The 15,569-nt window shown below is 37.2% G+C and overlaps 1 protein-coding gene across 3 annotated transcripts in view; it reads right to left on the bottom strand.

Annotated features, from left to right (window-relative positions):
* Positions 1-2,678: 2,678 nt before the first annotated feature.
* LOC133425169 (1-phosphatidylinositol 4,5-bisphosphate phosphodiesterase delta-4-like) overlaps positions 2,679-15,569 on the bottom strand; it is a 41,970-nt gene continuing 29,079 nt past the window's right edge. For all 3 annotated transcript variants that reach the window (XM_061715853.1, XM_061715854.1, XM_061715855.1), the window contains exons 11-16: positions 14,662-14,818; positions 12,716-12,832; positions 10,608-10,789; positions 9,692-9,824; positions 8,256-8,405; positions 2,679-4,898 (exon numbers count right to left, since the gene is read on the bottom strand). In XM_061715853.1, the coding sequence (XP_061571837.1) occupies positions 4,783-4,898; positions 8,256-8,405; positions 9,692-9,824; positions 10,608-10,789; positions 12,716-12,832; positions 14,662-14,818 (855 nt within the window). In that variant the 3' untranslated portion in view covers positions 2,679-4,782. The remainder of the gene's footprint in view (positions 4,899-8,255; positions 8,406-9,691; positions 9,825-10,607; positions 10,790-12,715; positions 12,833-14,661; positions 14,819-15,569) is intronic.

Below are 15,569 nucleotides of genomic sequence, written 5' to 3'. Positions count from 1 at the left end.
TTTATATTATTGGAATTAAGTTATAGAATTCATTACATTATGATTTAAAGGGCTGTATAAACATTTCAGTTTAAAAAGAAATTTAAAGAGAAAAAAATAGCAATGTATGGATGAAATAGTCAAAATTTATAATATATGCGTATGGAGACAGACAATCTATCTTTTATTTTTTTGTTTTTCTTTCTTTGTGATATTAACTAAGTAATTGTGCAAAACCATCTGTTATTATTGTTCAATTTAGTTTTGAGGGAGGGGCAGGTATAATAAGATTTTCTTCTTCCTGCTCCTTTCTGGTTATGGAATATGCTTTTGATTGTGTTTCATTTTACTTGCTTGTTTCTTTTCTTTGCATATTTCCATGATCGGAATAAATAAAAATGAAATGAAATGAAATGAGTTTGCATCCTTCTTGAACAAATATGGTTTAAATTGTTGTGCAGCATTTATAAAGGTGGAGATATTGAGACAGCACTTCCTGTGTTAGTTATTGAGGATTATGGATTGTTGGATAAGAAATGTAATAACAAGTTTAACAAGTGCGAGATCATTTAACGACTATAGCAGAGGTTTATATTCTGACACTTTACAGTCTTTAAGTTTGTCTACACTAGAAAAAGTCACTCAAATTATATCAAATGGCCCATTCTCCCCAAAGTCAAGGAAACTCGTTTTAAATTGATCAATAAAATTGATCCGACGGCTGAATTTTTGAGAAAAAGATTTAAATTTGAAGTTGACCCCTGTGCTTTCTGTAATGAATCTGAAGAATCACTTGATCATATGTTTCTATTGTGTCTCACAAACCTTTTGGTGTGAAATTAGAAATTGTCTATCTTTAAAAATGAACGACATCCCAAAATTAGAAATCGCTAATATTGTTTTTTAAATAGATACAATTGACAAATCAGTGTCCTTCTTAGTTAATGTCATTCTCTTACTGGCTAAATATCATACATTGTTGTAAGTGGAGAAAAATTAGCCCTATTTCCAATGTTTTTATATGATTTTAAATGTTTTTTTGTCTCTATAAAAAAAATGTAGTCAAATAACTCTGCAAAAAATTATTAGCCCATATATCAAAGTATCTTTTATTTTAAGTCTATTTCTGAAATGTCGTTGCTATTTGCTTTAAAATGCCTTACTGTTTTTTTTGTTATTAATTTGACTTGTCTACATAATATTTTCATAATATTTTCTTCATGGATGATTTGGAATTTTCTGTTTCTGATATTATTAATATAATTTTGTTACTGGGTAAGAAACATATTATTCATTGTGCCAAATGGAGAAATTGTAAACCCTCTTTCCTTCTGGGGTTTTAACGATTTAAAGATTTCTTTCCACATGTCTCAAAAGAATAGAAAACAAAAATGCAAGTAAAATAAGTCTAGACATTGCTCGTTATTTGTTATTCTAATTTAATAATTCCTCTCCTTTTCTATGCTCCATTATGTGAATTTAAAGGCTTAATTTACTTTGTTATTCATATGCACCTTTTAATTCTTAGAGCACCTTTTTTTTGTATTCCTTACAAGAATCCCCATTTTTCATTTTTATTTTCCTTTCTTTTTTTCATATTGTATTTAAATTGATATTTATCCATTGTCCTCTTTGAGTTTGTATATTTTCAATAAAGTTTTGTTAAAAAAAAAAAGCAGAACTTTACCAAAATAAAGTTCTTTCTACCGGCTCTTAGCGAAGGCGGACGCTTTTCTGCTCCTCTCCCTCCCTGTCTGCCCTGCTGCTGCTTTTGTTTGTCTCATCTTCAGAGTCTCTCCTTTTCACTCCTCTGAAACTCTACAATCATGGAATTGATTAACTGGTCTCTCAGCACAATTGACCACATTTTTGCAACGAGAAGTCAGGGAGAAGTAAGGGAGCCCTCCTGCCCCGATGGGACATTTTTTGCTGGATACACAATGGATTCCTGGAAACATTGGAAACCGTTGGATTTATGATAGCAGGATTTCTTCTAATTGGAGTGGGGATTTTCCTGGCCTATTGACAAACGCGTAAGCCGTCAACAGCTGTTCTGGCTCTTTCTGAGCTGCCGGACGTGGCTGAGGGGATCAGCTCTGCGACCAACACTCAGACTTTAACGCTGGGAGAGCAAAGCCGTAAGCTGGATGTGATTCTTGAACAGAATCGCAGGCTGGCGGCGGTCTTTGAGATCATTGGCAAGATGGATAAGACCTTGGAGAAGTTGGAAGCTCGGCTTGGCGGGAATTGATCACAAATTCGTCTGTTTGGAGTCGCCATTGATGAACCAGAGACTGAAGGTAGGCGGAAAATTACTGAGTCTGCCTGTTTCCTTTCTTTCAATACAATTGTTGATTCTATAATCTGGCCTTGACAGGGCAGCTAGGCCGGCTGCTCCGGTCACAATCTCCCTGGTGGAATGTAAACAAGGGACTCTGCCCCCACTAGCCCTCCCCTCTCCAGGAACACCTGTGGACGGAAGTTTTCACAGACTTTTCACAGACTTACCGCTCACACACACACTTGCTGATAACCACCCCCCCCCCCCCCCCCATCTTCAACACCTTCCCTGGCCCCCCCTCTTATCAGCCCCCCCTGACACGGTCGCCGGGTTCGACCCCCTCACTGGGATGAACTGTGCCGGGATAAAAGTTTATTGAAAGAATGTTTTGGGGTAAAAACAGTCTGAAAGTTGTTTGATAGTTTTATTTACTGCTCCTGCGGTGAATGAATCGGAGTTACGGTTAAAAAACAACGACAAACAAATACCATCCGACTGGTGTGTAGAGTAGCGTTCACATTAACACGTCTCTGGATACAAAAATATCAATATCAAAACACATTTACACGACTGGGCGACACGTACACAAGTACACACCACAGTACACACCATAGTACACACCATAGTACACACCACAGGGGTGACACGGGGTGGAGTTGATGATGTTTGCTGAAAACCTCCAGACATGAGTAGGAAGTGTTGATGAGATGAAACAAGTTTATATTAACTAACTAACTAACTAAAGGCTGAGTTATGGTTCTGCGTCAAAACGACGCCGTGCCTACGCTGTCGCCGTCACTGACGTCACCTCCCAAAAATTGTAACTACGCGTCGAGGCGACGCAGACCACACGCAGACGAGAGGGCTGTGATTGGTTCGCTTGGTAGCAACGCATTTCCGGTTTCCGGTTTGAAGCAGTCGTGAACTTTCAGCGCTTTTCTTCGTGTATGTGTGATTTTTTTTGTTTAGTTTTTTTGCACAATAGTTGTCCTTATCTCTTTGATTCACTGTGACCGGAAAAGTCGGATAAACCATTCAGGAAAAGATCGCGATCCCCTAGCGGTCTGGGGGGAACTGCACCGCGGAGAAATGGAGTGACGGAGAAGTCCGAAGGTTCACGACGGCGTCACGGTGACGGCGTGTGCTCTGCGTTGGTTTAACGCAGAATCATAAACCAGGCTTTAACCCTAATTGCTCCATGGTGTCTCAGATTTAAGTTGCTTTGGATAAAAGCGTCCGCTAAATGACAGTAGCAGTAGCAGCAGTAGTAGTAGTAGTAGTAGCAGTAGCAGTAGCAGTAGTAGTAGTAGTAGTAGTAGCAGTAGCAGTAGTAGTAGTGGTAGTAGCAGTAGTAGTAGTAGTAGTAGCAGTAGCAGTAGTAGTAGTAGTAGCAGTAGTAGTAGTAGTAGTAGTAGACCTTCCGGGGGGAACAATCCAGACCTTCCAGGTCAGAAAAGGGGATGGACAGTTAGCCATAATGAATGTATCGTAACGCTAGTTAGTGCTATAGCTATAGCATTAGCTTTAGCTCAACTTTAGCTAATTAGCTTATATGGAACATATATATTATATGGGCATGTGTGTACAAATATATAGAAATACTCAACTATGTGTATGTATGTATAGGTAACTCTGTGAGTATAATTAATTGAATTAATACTGTGAGTATAATTGAATATAATTATAGTAGGCTATAGTTAGTTATTATAAATACTTATAAATGATTAGTGAATGGGGGGATACTCCTTTTTGCACATGCAAATTAAGATATTAAGTGTTAAAGTATGAAATTCTTTGTTTTGTTGGTTTTTTTTTGTTTGTTTTCTTATCTTCTATTTTAATTGTTGTCTTTTACATGTACAAAACAAATCAATCAATCAAAAGCTTAACTATAGCTAATGCTAACCACCACCCGTGGTGACCAGAGCTTGACAGGAAGTTGCAAAGCTGTTCTGTCTCCGCCTACTCGCCCATATTTGGGTTACCAGCAGCTGGGGGCGGAGTCTCCTGATGGTGACATCACGAGGGGGGCGGGGCTAGTTATCTTTATCCAGTTTATGGTCCGAACTGAGGATCTGACGAACCGAGCCCCGGGGGAATCCTCCAGATTCATCCATGAAGAAACAATGCTGACAGAATCTACGACCATCGTGGCTGAATGATGCGGTGGCAACATCTCAAAGAACATCGTAAAACACAAACGCTGCGACGACGACACACGACTACAGAGGGAAAACAGGCTGCAGGAGCTCCAAACATTTGGCTTATTTACGTATATATTTGACAGGGATGCTGGAGGCGGTGCGAGCGCTGCAGCGCCCCGCGGTGGCGGGAGGCCGGAACTGCAACACCGGAGTCACTAAACAGACAGAACGGAGGATTCTGAGGAAACAAGGTCTAACGAGGATTAGAGCTGAAACGTCCCGTTGAAACAACGCAGATCCACTTCCAGCATCCGTGCTAGCTCGTGAGCTGAGAGTCTGTTTTCTGAGGAGTGATCTGATTACTCCGCAGTAATCTGATTACTCCGGCGCGTCGGCCGGGGTCTGGTCCAGGTCGCTGATCCGGACGTGGACGAACAGCGACGCGGGGGCGATGCTGGTCCCGTCTCTGGACAGCAGGTGGATGTGACGGTAGCCTGAGGACAATCAGAACATTACACATTACACAACATTACAGTCACATTACAATCACATTACAATCAGAACATTACAGTCACATTACAATCACATTACAATCACATTACAATCACATTACAATCACATTACAATCACATTACAATCACATTACAATCACATTACAATCACAATATTACAATCACATTACAATCAGAACATTACAATCACATTACAATCACATTACAATCACATTACAATCACATTACAATCAGAACATTACAATCACATTACAATCACATTACAATCACATTACAATCACATTACAATCACATTACAATCAGAACATTACAATCACATTACAATCACATTACAATCACATTACAATCACATTACAATCAGAACATTACAATCACATTACAATCACATTACAATCACATTACAATCAGAACATTACAATCACATTACAATCACATTACAATCACATTACAATCACATTACAATCACATTACAATCACATTACAATCAGAACATTACAATCACATTACAATCAGAACATTACAATCACATTACAATCACATTACAATCAGAACATTACAATCACATTACAATCACATTACAATCACATTACAATCAGAACATTACAATCACATTACAATCACAACATTACAGTCACATTACAATCACATTACAATCACATTACAATCACATTACAATCACATTACAATCACATTACAATCAGAACATTACAATCACATTACAATCAGAACATTACAATCACATTACAATCAGAACATTACAATCACATTACAATCAGAACATTACAATCACATTACAATCACATTACAATCACATTACAATCACAACATTACAATCACATTACAATCACATTACAATCACATTACAATCACATTACAATCACATTACAATCACATTACAATCACAACATTACAATCACATTACAATCACATTACAATCACATTACAATCAGAACATTACAATCACATTACAATCACATTACAATCACATTACAATCAGAACATTACAATCACATTACAATCAGAACATTACAATCACATTACAATCACATTACAATCACATTACAATCACATTACAATCACATTACAATCAGAACATTACAATCACATTACAATCACATTACAATCACATTACAATCAGAACATTACAATCACATTACAATCAGAACATTACAATCACATTACAATCACATTACAATCACATTACAATCAGAACATAACACCGTTTTAGAATCGCTGCACTGGCTCCCCGCGCGCTTCAGGATCAACTTTAAGGTTTTTCTACTAGTTTTTAAGTGTTTTAATGGTCTTGGGCAGGGGTCGGTAGCCCGCGGCTCTTTAGCGCCGCCCTAGTGGCTCCTGGAGATTTTGCAAAAATGTTTGACCTTTTTTTTCCTTTTTTCTTGTTTTTTCTTTCTTTTCTTCCATTTTTTCCTTTTTTCTGTTTTTTTCTTTTTTTCCTTTTATTTTCTTCTTTTTTTCTTCCTTTTTTCTTTCCTTTTTAATCTCGACATTTCAACTTTTTTCTCGAAATTTTGACTTTTTTCTCGACATTTCGACTTTTTTCTCGACATTTCGACTTTTTTCTCGAAGTACATAATGAAAATAAAATCTCCCCCCAGTTCTAACTAATATAGAAAGATGCAGCATGTGTTGCCTTCATTCTAATTCTGATACAAGACTTTTCATTTTTTGCGGCTCCAGACATATTTGTTTTTTGTGATTTTGGTCCAATATGAATCTAAACATTTTGGGTTAACGACCCCTGATCTTCAACAGTCTTTGTCGCTGTTCCAGGTTTTAAAAAATGTCCATTTCAGCCATTTATCCTCCAGCTGCGTTTCTTGCAGTGTTAAACGATGTGTCAATTTTTCCATAATTTAGATTTCCTCTATTATCTCCATCCATTGTTCCAGATTCGGAGACTCAACTCTACCCCATTTCCTTGTGATTTAACTCTTAATGATTTTCTATGCTCACCCTTATTTTTGTTTGATCACTACTCTGTTTTATATTAATTTTTAGTTTAGTTTATCCTGTTTTATACGGAAGAGTATCAGGCCATGCAGGAGAAAAAATATTTGAGAGATTTTTTTTATTGTGCACTTCGAGAAAATAGTTGAAATGTCAAGAATAATGTTGAAATACAATTTCAAGAATAAAGTCAAAATTACGTGAAGAAAGTTGACTTTTTTCTCGAAATTGTATTTCAACATTATTCTCAACATTTCGACTTTTTTCTCGACATTTCGACTTTTTTCTCGAACTGCATAATGAAAAAAAAATCTTCCTCCTCTAAAATATTATTTTTATTTTTCTCCTGCCTGGCCCTGATACTCTTCCGTAGTTTTATATTAATGTTTAGTTTAGTTTATCCTGTTTTATTATCTCATTGTTTTATCTCAATGTTATATTTAAACGTTTTAGTCATTATTTATATTCTATTGTTTTATTCTCTCAGTTTCTAATACCTTGCTCCTTAGACCTACTTTTAGGATTTTATGTTATACTTATATATATATACTTTTTTTTTATACTGTTATACTTTTAAACTCTTTTAGTGTGTATTTTAACTTCATAGTCTCTTTAGCAGGGCATTAATAAGTTTTAACTTTACTCATTCGCCCTCTAGTGGACATATAATTTACTGCATTAAAATTATTTATTTGCCCTCTAGTGGACATATAAATTACTGCATTGAAATGACTTATTTGCCCTCTAGTGGACATATAATTTACTGCATTAAAATGACTTATTTGCCCTCTAGTGGACATATAAATTACTGCATTAAAATGACTTATTTGCCCTCTAGTGGACAAATAAATTACTGCATTGAAATGTATTTACTTGCACTCTCATTGACATATAAATTACTGTTTTTAACTTTACTTATGCAGAGACTGTTGATGTTTTTAAAAGCTCAAGACTCACCTTTTTAAATCTGCTTTTAGCTGATTCCTTTTAATCTTTCTCGTATACTCTTGTTTTAACTAGCTGTTCTTGTTGTTTTAACCCAGGTCTTATGGTCTTATGGTTTTAAGTTGTTCTTATGTTTCTTTTAGCAGGTCTTGCTTTCTAAACCTACTTTTAGGATTTTATGTTATACTTTTAAACTTTTTTAGTGTGTGTTTTAACCTCATAGCCTCTTATCCCTCTTTCTTGTAGCTTTTAGCTCCAGTGTTTCCTCGAGGGGGGAGTGACTCTGGCATTAATTGGGGGCATTAATAAGTTTTATGTTGGTTTAATGTTTTATGTAAAGCACTTTGTGTTGCATTTTTATATATGCATGAAAAGCGCTGTATAAATAAAGATTGATTGAATCAGGACGGAGGATCCACCCACCTTGCTGCATGCAGGTTAGCGGCAGAGCGAACTGGCCCACGAAGTCGTTCTTGGACGTCTTGTCGTAATCCTCCACCACGAAGCGAACCAGGGCCAGATCGGGGGAGTGGAGCGTGAAGACCAGGGAGTCGTTCCACACCGGGTTGAACCCTGGGGGGGACAAACGTCAACAAAACCCTCGGAGGATCCTGACCCGAGACCAGGGCTGGGGAACGATTCAAATGTCAAGATTTGATTCGATATTGATTTGGGTTAGTGTTATTAAAACTGTTTTTTGAGCTTTTGCATGAGTTATATGACTGTAGTTCTGCAACATATTAATACTAGTATTATATTGAGATTCAACAGCAAGTATTGCAGCTAATGATGCTGTAAGGACCAATCAGCTCCCAGAATGCTGATAGAACTGAAACAGAAACATCGTGTAGAATTACCAAACAGATCCAGGAGGAAACAGAGACGATGAAATCAGTTTTATTCTTTCCACATTCGGTTTTTATTTTTTTCCATTTTGGGTCTATTTCGGTTTTTTAACTTTTGAGAATTTGGTTTTTAGCATTTTATGCAAATGTACCTCAAGACAGTATATAAAGTAATTAAATATAGACAATTTATGCAATTATTACTGAAAACGTTAATGTTTCATGCCTTTAAACATATTTAAAGGCAAAAACATGGCACCAGTTATTCTGGCGTCCAACAAAACATTCCTTTTTTGGGTATTAACAAAAAATACTAAAATTTGTAATGATGAAAAGAAATCGATCTTTATAGACATACAAATTGATTTTTAGGAATTAATATGAGAATCGATTCGGAAAATCGTTTTTTCACCACAGGCCTACCCTCCAGCCTCCTGAATCAAACTAACGTTTCCTGTAACTACGTCTGATTTCTCTCTGCTGACCGCGACGATGAAACGCCTCCAGAACAACCTCCATCTCAACGTTTTGTCAGAATCTTGTCACTTAATGATCTAAAGTTGGCTCTCGGATATATTTGTTAGACTTGTAGTTCAAGACTGGTCTTGAGACCACTTTTTGGAGGTCTTGGTCTTGTCTTGGTCTCGCCAGTCTTTGGTCCTGGTCTTGATCTCGGTCTTGCCAGTCTTAGGTTTCGGTCTTGAGCTGAACTAGTCTTGGTCTTGGTCTTGATACTCTCTGGTCTTGGTCTTGTTACTCTCTGGTCTTGGTCTTGATACTCTCTAGTCTTGGTCTTGTTACAATCTGGTCTTGGTCTTGGTCTTGATACTCTCTGGTCTTGGTCTTGATACTCTCTGGTCTTGGTCTCAGTTTAGAAGGTCTTGACTACAGTCTAATATTTCTAGACAAACACGTTCAAAATTCTAGAAACTCAACCCATTGATCTCTTAATCGATTGATTTGCAGACGCCTGACGGACTCGAGACCTGAACCTAGACCTCCTGGGTCTCGTACCGTTGTTCTCGATGTAGCGGGTCTCCTGCCGGGCCTGGTCCAGCGGGACCCCGTGGATCTCCACCCGGACCAGCGGGTCCACGATGGAGCCCTCCTTGATGTTGACCTTGGGCAGCTGCTGTCCGCTGATGACCTGCAGAGGGAAACACAGGTCGGTTCACTGCCGTGACCTCTGACCTCTGAACCCTCTACCCCCCCCGGGTCCCCGGTACCAACATGACCTCTGACCTCTGAAGTAAATGGACTTATTTTCATAAAGCGCCTTTCTACAAAGAAATGTACGTTTTACGTCTCATTTATTCATTCACACACGCACTAATATACTTGGGAACAGTTAGACACCAAATATAATATATTTAATTTTCTCAGATGGCAAAAATAAGAACTTTATTGATCCCACATAGGAGTAATAAAAAATATGAAAAAAGAGAAAAAGGAGGGAAAAAAGAGGAAAAAAGGAGGAAAAAATATGAAAAAAGGAGTAACAAAGAGGAAAAAAAAAGGGAAAAGAGAGAAAAAAAGAGGAAAAAAGAGGAAAAAATGAAAAAGGAGGAACAAAGAGGAAAAAAAGATTAAAAAAAAGGGAAAAGAGAGAATAAAAGAGGAAAAAAAGAGGAAAAAGAGGAAAAAAGCATCCAATATGGCGGCGGCGTTGACGTATTGCAGCAGCTCCATGGGAGGATACGTATACGTATATGTCTATGGTCCCCAGTTCCACCACGACCTCTGACCCCCCCGGTCCCCCGGTCCCCCCCGGTCCCCCCGGTCCCCCGGTCCCCCGGTCCCGGTCCCGGTACCTGGATACTGAGCAGCACCGGCCGGTAGTCCGGCCCGGTCTGGGGCGTCTCCGTATATATGTCTATGGTCCCCCCGGTCCCCCGGTCCCCCGGTCCCCCGGTCCCCCGGTTCCCGGTACCTGGATGCTGAGCAGCACCGGCCGGTAGTCCGGCCCGCTCTGGGGCGTGTCCGGGTCGAACCTCTTCTCCCCAGAATCCCTCATGAATTCAGGTTTCAGGACGAACCCGCAGCCGCCGTTCTGACCGAACAGCCCGTCGTTCAGGTCCATGGCCTCGCCGGCCGTCTGGAAGTTCAGAGCCACTGAGGGGGAGAGATAGAAATATATTTATATATTTGACAGTAAGAACAACAAAGATTGCATTCAGAACTGGGCCTGAATGGGTTCAGACCGGGCCGCTAACAGTTCCTCCCCACTAGCGTTGTTGTTTTCAGTCTGTTTCAGTTTTCTCTCTAGGTCGTCCATCGTTGTCTCCAGTCATCCCGATTCTCCATAGTGCAGGAGAAAACCAAAACAATCGTTCAGTTTGTGATACAAGCATGGAATCTGGTACACACATTAGCCAAACACATTCCAAAAATAATTGGACGTGGAGCCATCGTGAATTTTCAACATGGCGCCCATGGCAGCCATTTTTCAAAATGGCCGCCAGAAACAAGTGTTTTCTAACGAGTGATTAGTTGGAATGAGTTGCCAGTTTGCCCTGGCTCTTTCTTTCTCTTTCTTCCTTTTTCCTTTTTCTTTTTTTCCTCTTCTTTTCTCTTTTTTCTCCTTTTTCATCTTTTCATCTTTTTGTCCCTCTTTTTTTCCTCTTTTTCCTTGGCTCCACGTCCATATATTTTGGGGATAGAGAAAAAAGAGAGGAAAAAAAAGATAAAAAATATGGAAAAAATAGGAAAAAAAGAGAAAGAAAGAGGAGAAAAAGATGAAAAAAGAGAAGCTGAAAAAAGAGGAAAAAAAAGGAAAAAAGAGGAAAAAATAAGAAAAAAATATGGCAAAAAGAGGAAAAAAAGATAAAAAAGGAGAAAAAATATGAAAAAAGAGAAGATGAAAAAAGAGAAAAACAAAAGGAAAAAAAAAGGAAAAAAAGAGGAAAAAATAGGAAAGAAAGAGGAAAAAATAGGAAAAAAATATGGCAAAAAGAGGAAAAAAGGAGAAAAAAGGAGAAAAAAGATGAAAAAAAGAGAAGATGAAAAAAAAGAACAAAAGATGAAAAAAGAGGAAAAAAGAGGAAAAAAAGGAGAAAAAAGGTGGAAAAAAGAGAAAAAAAGAGGAAAAAAGAGGAGTGTAGACTCATTAGAAAACAGTTGTGTCCATGTTGAAAATTCACGATGGCTCCACGTCCATATCTTTTGGGGAAACCTTTGGTTATTTGTACCAAATTTCATGCTTGTATCACAAACTGAACCATTCCTACATTTTAGAGATAAACAGCTGGACTACCATACATCTTTCCAGTTTGCTGTTTCGCAGTTTTAGTTTTAGTTTTAGTCTAGTTTTGGGTCCAGCTATTTTAGTTTTTATTAGTTTTAGTCACGTTCATTCTCCTTTTAGTCGTGTCAAGTTTCAGTCGACTAAAAGTCTGAGCTTTTTAGTTATTTTAGTCAGAATTGTCCATTTTAGTCTAGTTTTAGTCAAAGATTGTATTTATCCAAACCCATTTTACAATTCCAACAAGGTTATCTTATTATTATATTATTGTTTCCTTATAGACTCAAGAATACATTCATTCCAGATACAGAAGACTCTCATTTGAGTTTACAACATATTTATTTTTATATTTTTCTTTTTCCACGACACATTGTGTTTTCTTTTCCACGTCTCTGTAGGAAAGTGGATCCAAAGATCTAAAAACTAAACTGGTTTAAAGACTAAACCAGAGGAAACTACTGAAAACATGGACATTAAGGATCTTTGGTAGAACATTCCGTCTCGTTTTGGTCAACGGAAATGAGTTTTTATTTTGTAATCTACATTTTAATCTGGTTTTTATTCCTCTACGATATTGCATTATATATTTAATTATCGTTATCGTCACATGACCAGCATTTTCGTCTTGTCTCATTTTCCTCAGGTGATGAAGGTTCGTTGACGACAATATTTAGTCAGAATTTTCCTTGATGAAAGCAACTTTACTCTGCGGTCGCCATGGCGACGGGACGATGACCTCTGAGTTGGGACTCACCGATCCCGGTGGACCCGGTGGCCCCGGTGGGGGATGGACTCACCGATCTGGCAGCCGGCGTTCCACATCTCCTGGGGGTTGAAGTTGGACGAGTCGGCCCTGAACCCGGTGGGGTAAACCCGGGTCAGCTGCCGGGCGTTGTGGCGGACGAACTCCGGCCCTGAAACAGAGACAGTAAAAATAACAAATACATACATTAATACATTAAAAAACATTAAAACAAACACAGCAGACTGGGTGGTCTAGTCTGGGCGGGTTGGAGTAGCAGCTTTGGTTCTGGTTCCTTTATGTCCATAACAGTCTTCCTATGATAATCCTTCGTTCATGTAGCGTTTACGTACATCATGTTCTTCATTTATCCTCAGACAGGAAACAATCATCCTTATAACATCCCAAATCCAAGTAATGTCTCCATTTCCTCCAACACACTGCAAAAACTCAAAATCTTACCAGGAATATTTGTCTTATTTCTAGTTAAAATGTCTCATTTTTAGTCAAAAAAAATCTCTGATATTCTTCCGTACATTAAAGATAAAGCCATTGAAGTTTAAGACATAATAAGATGTTTTTTAATAACTTTCTGAAGGAGGTAAAAGATAATGTTGACTACCGGTATTTCTAAAAAATGTCATTACACTTAAAACAAGACTCATCACTGGAAAAAACAACAATTTTCACCTGTTTCAAGTAGATTTTCACTTAAAATAAGTAGAAAAATCTGCCAGTGGAACAAGATTTTTTTGCTTGTAATAAGAAGATAAATCTTGTTCCACTGGCAGATTTTACTACTTATTTCAAGTGAAAATTTACTTGAAACAGGTGAAAATTGTCAAATAACAAGTTATTTTTCTGGTTTTAAGTGTAATGAGATTTTTTTTACTAAAAATGAGACATTTTAACTAGAAATAAGACAAATATTCTTGTTAAGATTTAAAAAAGAGAGAAAAAAGAGGAAAAAAGGAGGAACAAAGAGGAAAAAAAGATTAAAAAAAGGGAAAAGAGAGAAAAAAAGAGGAAAAAAGATTTAAAAAAGAGGAAAAAAAGAGGAAAAAAAAGAAAAAAGGAGGAACAAAGAGGAAAAAAAGATAAGAAAAGGGAAAAGAGAGAAAAAAAGAGGAAAAAAGGAGAAAAAAGATTTAAAAAAGAGAGAAAAAAGAGGAAAAAAGGAGGAACAAAGAGGAAAAAAGATTTTAAAAAAAGGGAAAAGAGAGAAAAAAAGAGAGAAAAAAAGATTTTAAAAAGAGAGAAAAAAGAGGGAAAAAAGAGGAAAAAAAGAAGAAAAAAGAGGAAAAAAGATTTAAAAAAGAGGAAAAAAGAGGAAAAAAAGATAAAAAAGGGAAAAGAGAGAAAAAAGAGGAAAAAAAGAGGCGCACTCTTGCCACATCCAACATGGCGTTGACGTATTGCAGCAGCTCCATGGGAGGAGACGTATATTTATATGTTTATGGTCCCCGGTCCCACCACGACCTCTGATTTTTTTTTTGCTTGTAATAAGAAGATAAATCTTGTTCCACTGGCAGATTTTTCTACTTATTTCAAGTGAAAATTGTCAAATAACAAGTTATTTTTCTGGTAATGACTCTTGTTTTAAGTGTAATGAGTTTAGACTAAATGTTTTAAGTGTAATGAGATTTTTTTACTAAAAATGAGACATTTTAACTAGAAATAAGACAAATATTCTTGTTAAGATTTTGAGTTTTTGCAGTGTGCTTCCTTCTCCCACCTGGATTTGATGTACATCGTAGAGAGGCCCTTGTCCAATTGTAAGGCAGAATAGATTCTGGAAATAAGCTTGTCCGTATTACTTTTATATGCCTTAGTAAGTATCTTTATCAGATTCATTTCCTCCCCTGCGGTGGATCTAATGTTGTCTAAATGGTGTCTCACCTGGAGATATCTGAACAAGTCCTGCTTCTCCAGCTCTCATTTTTCCATAAGCTTCTGCGGGGAGTTTAATCTGGTGTTGGAGGATATTGTTCACTCACTCACCGGCCTCTCTCAGCAGCTTCCGGGCCTTGGACTCGGTAAAAGACGCCACCTCGTAGAACTTGGAGTGGACCCGGGAGTGTTTGAAGCTCCGGAAGTGGAAACTCTTGCAGTAGACGACGCAGTCGGACAATTCCTGGGACAGACGGGGCTTCGACCTCTGGGAACATTTAGATACATGTTATTTATGTTTAAAATGATGAGTATCTTTTTCTAAGATTCCTTTGGTTCATATTTGTTCTAACCAGTGACTAAGGACAAAGCAGAATACTGCACTTCTATTGGCTGCTGCATGATTAATAAATATATACAGTAACTCATGAAAGTTTTGTATGTATGTATGTATGTATGTTTGTATATATATATATATATATATATATATATATATATATATATATATATATATATATATATATATATACATATATACATATATATATGTATGTATATATATATATACATACATATATATAATTTTTTTTATATATATATAGTTTATTGATATTGCTGTTGCTGCCATTTTTTTATTTCTTTTTTTATTTTAATTTTTTTTATATTTTTTATATTTATTTAATTTTGTGGTTGTGGTTATTGTGTTGTTTTTTTTTTTTTAAATATTTTTTATCCCCGATTTTTTCCCATTATATCACCCAGTGCTCCTACCTAAGTAACAGTCCTGGGGCCTCATTTATAAAAGAGTGTGTAGGATTCAGACTAAAAGTGCACGTAAACCCAAAAGCCAAAAATGGCGCGCGCACAAAAAAAATCCTGATTTATAAAACCGTGTGCACTAATATAATAAAATTTTTAATATTTATTTAATTTTGTGGTTGTGGTTATTGTGTTTTTTTTTTTCCCCAGGGCAATTATGGGGAGGGTAGGAATGTGAGTAATATAGAAATTGTGAATGT

The sequence above is a fragment of the Cololabis saira genome, chromosome 24, assembly GCF_033807715.1.
Source record: "Cololabis saira isolate AMF1-May2022 chromosome 24, fColSai1.1, whole genome shotgun sequence".
NCBI lineage: Eukaryota > Metazoa > Chordata > Actinopteri > Beloniformes > Belonidae > Cololabis > Cololabis saira.
The sequence above is the reverse complement of the archived record's forward strand: the minus strand, read 5'-3'. Positions and strand labels throughout refer to the sequence as shown.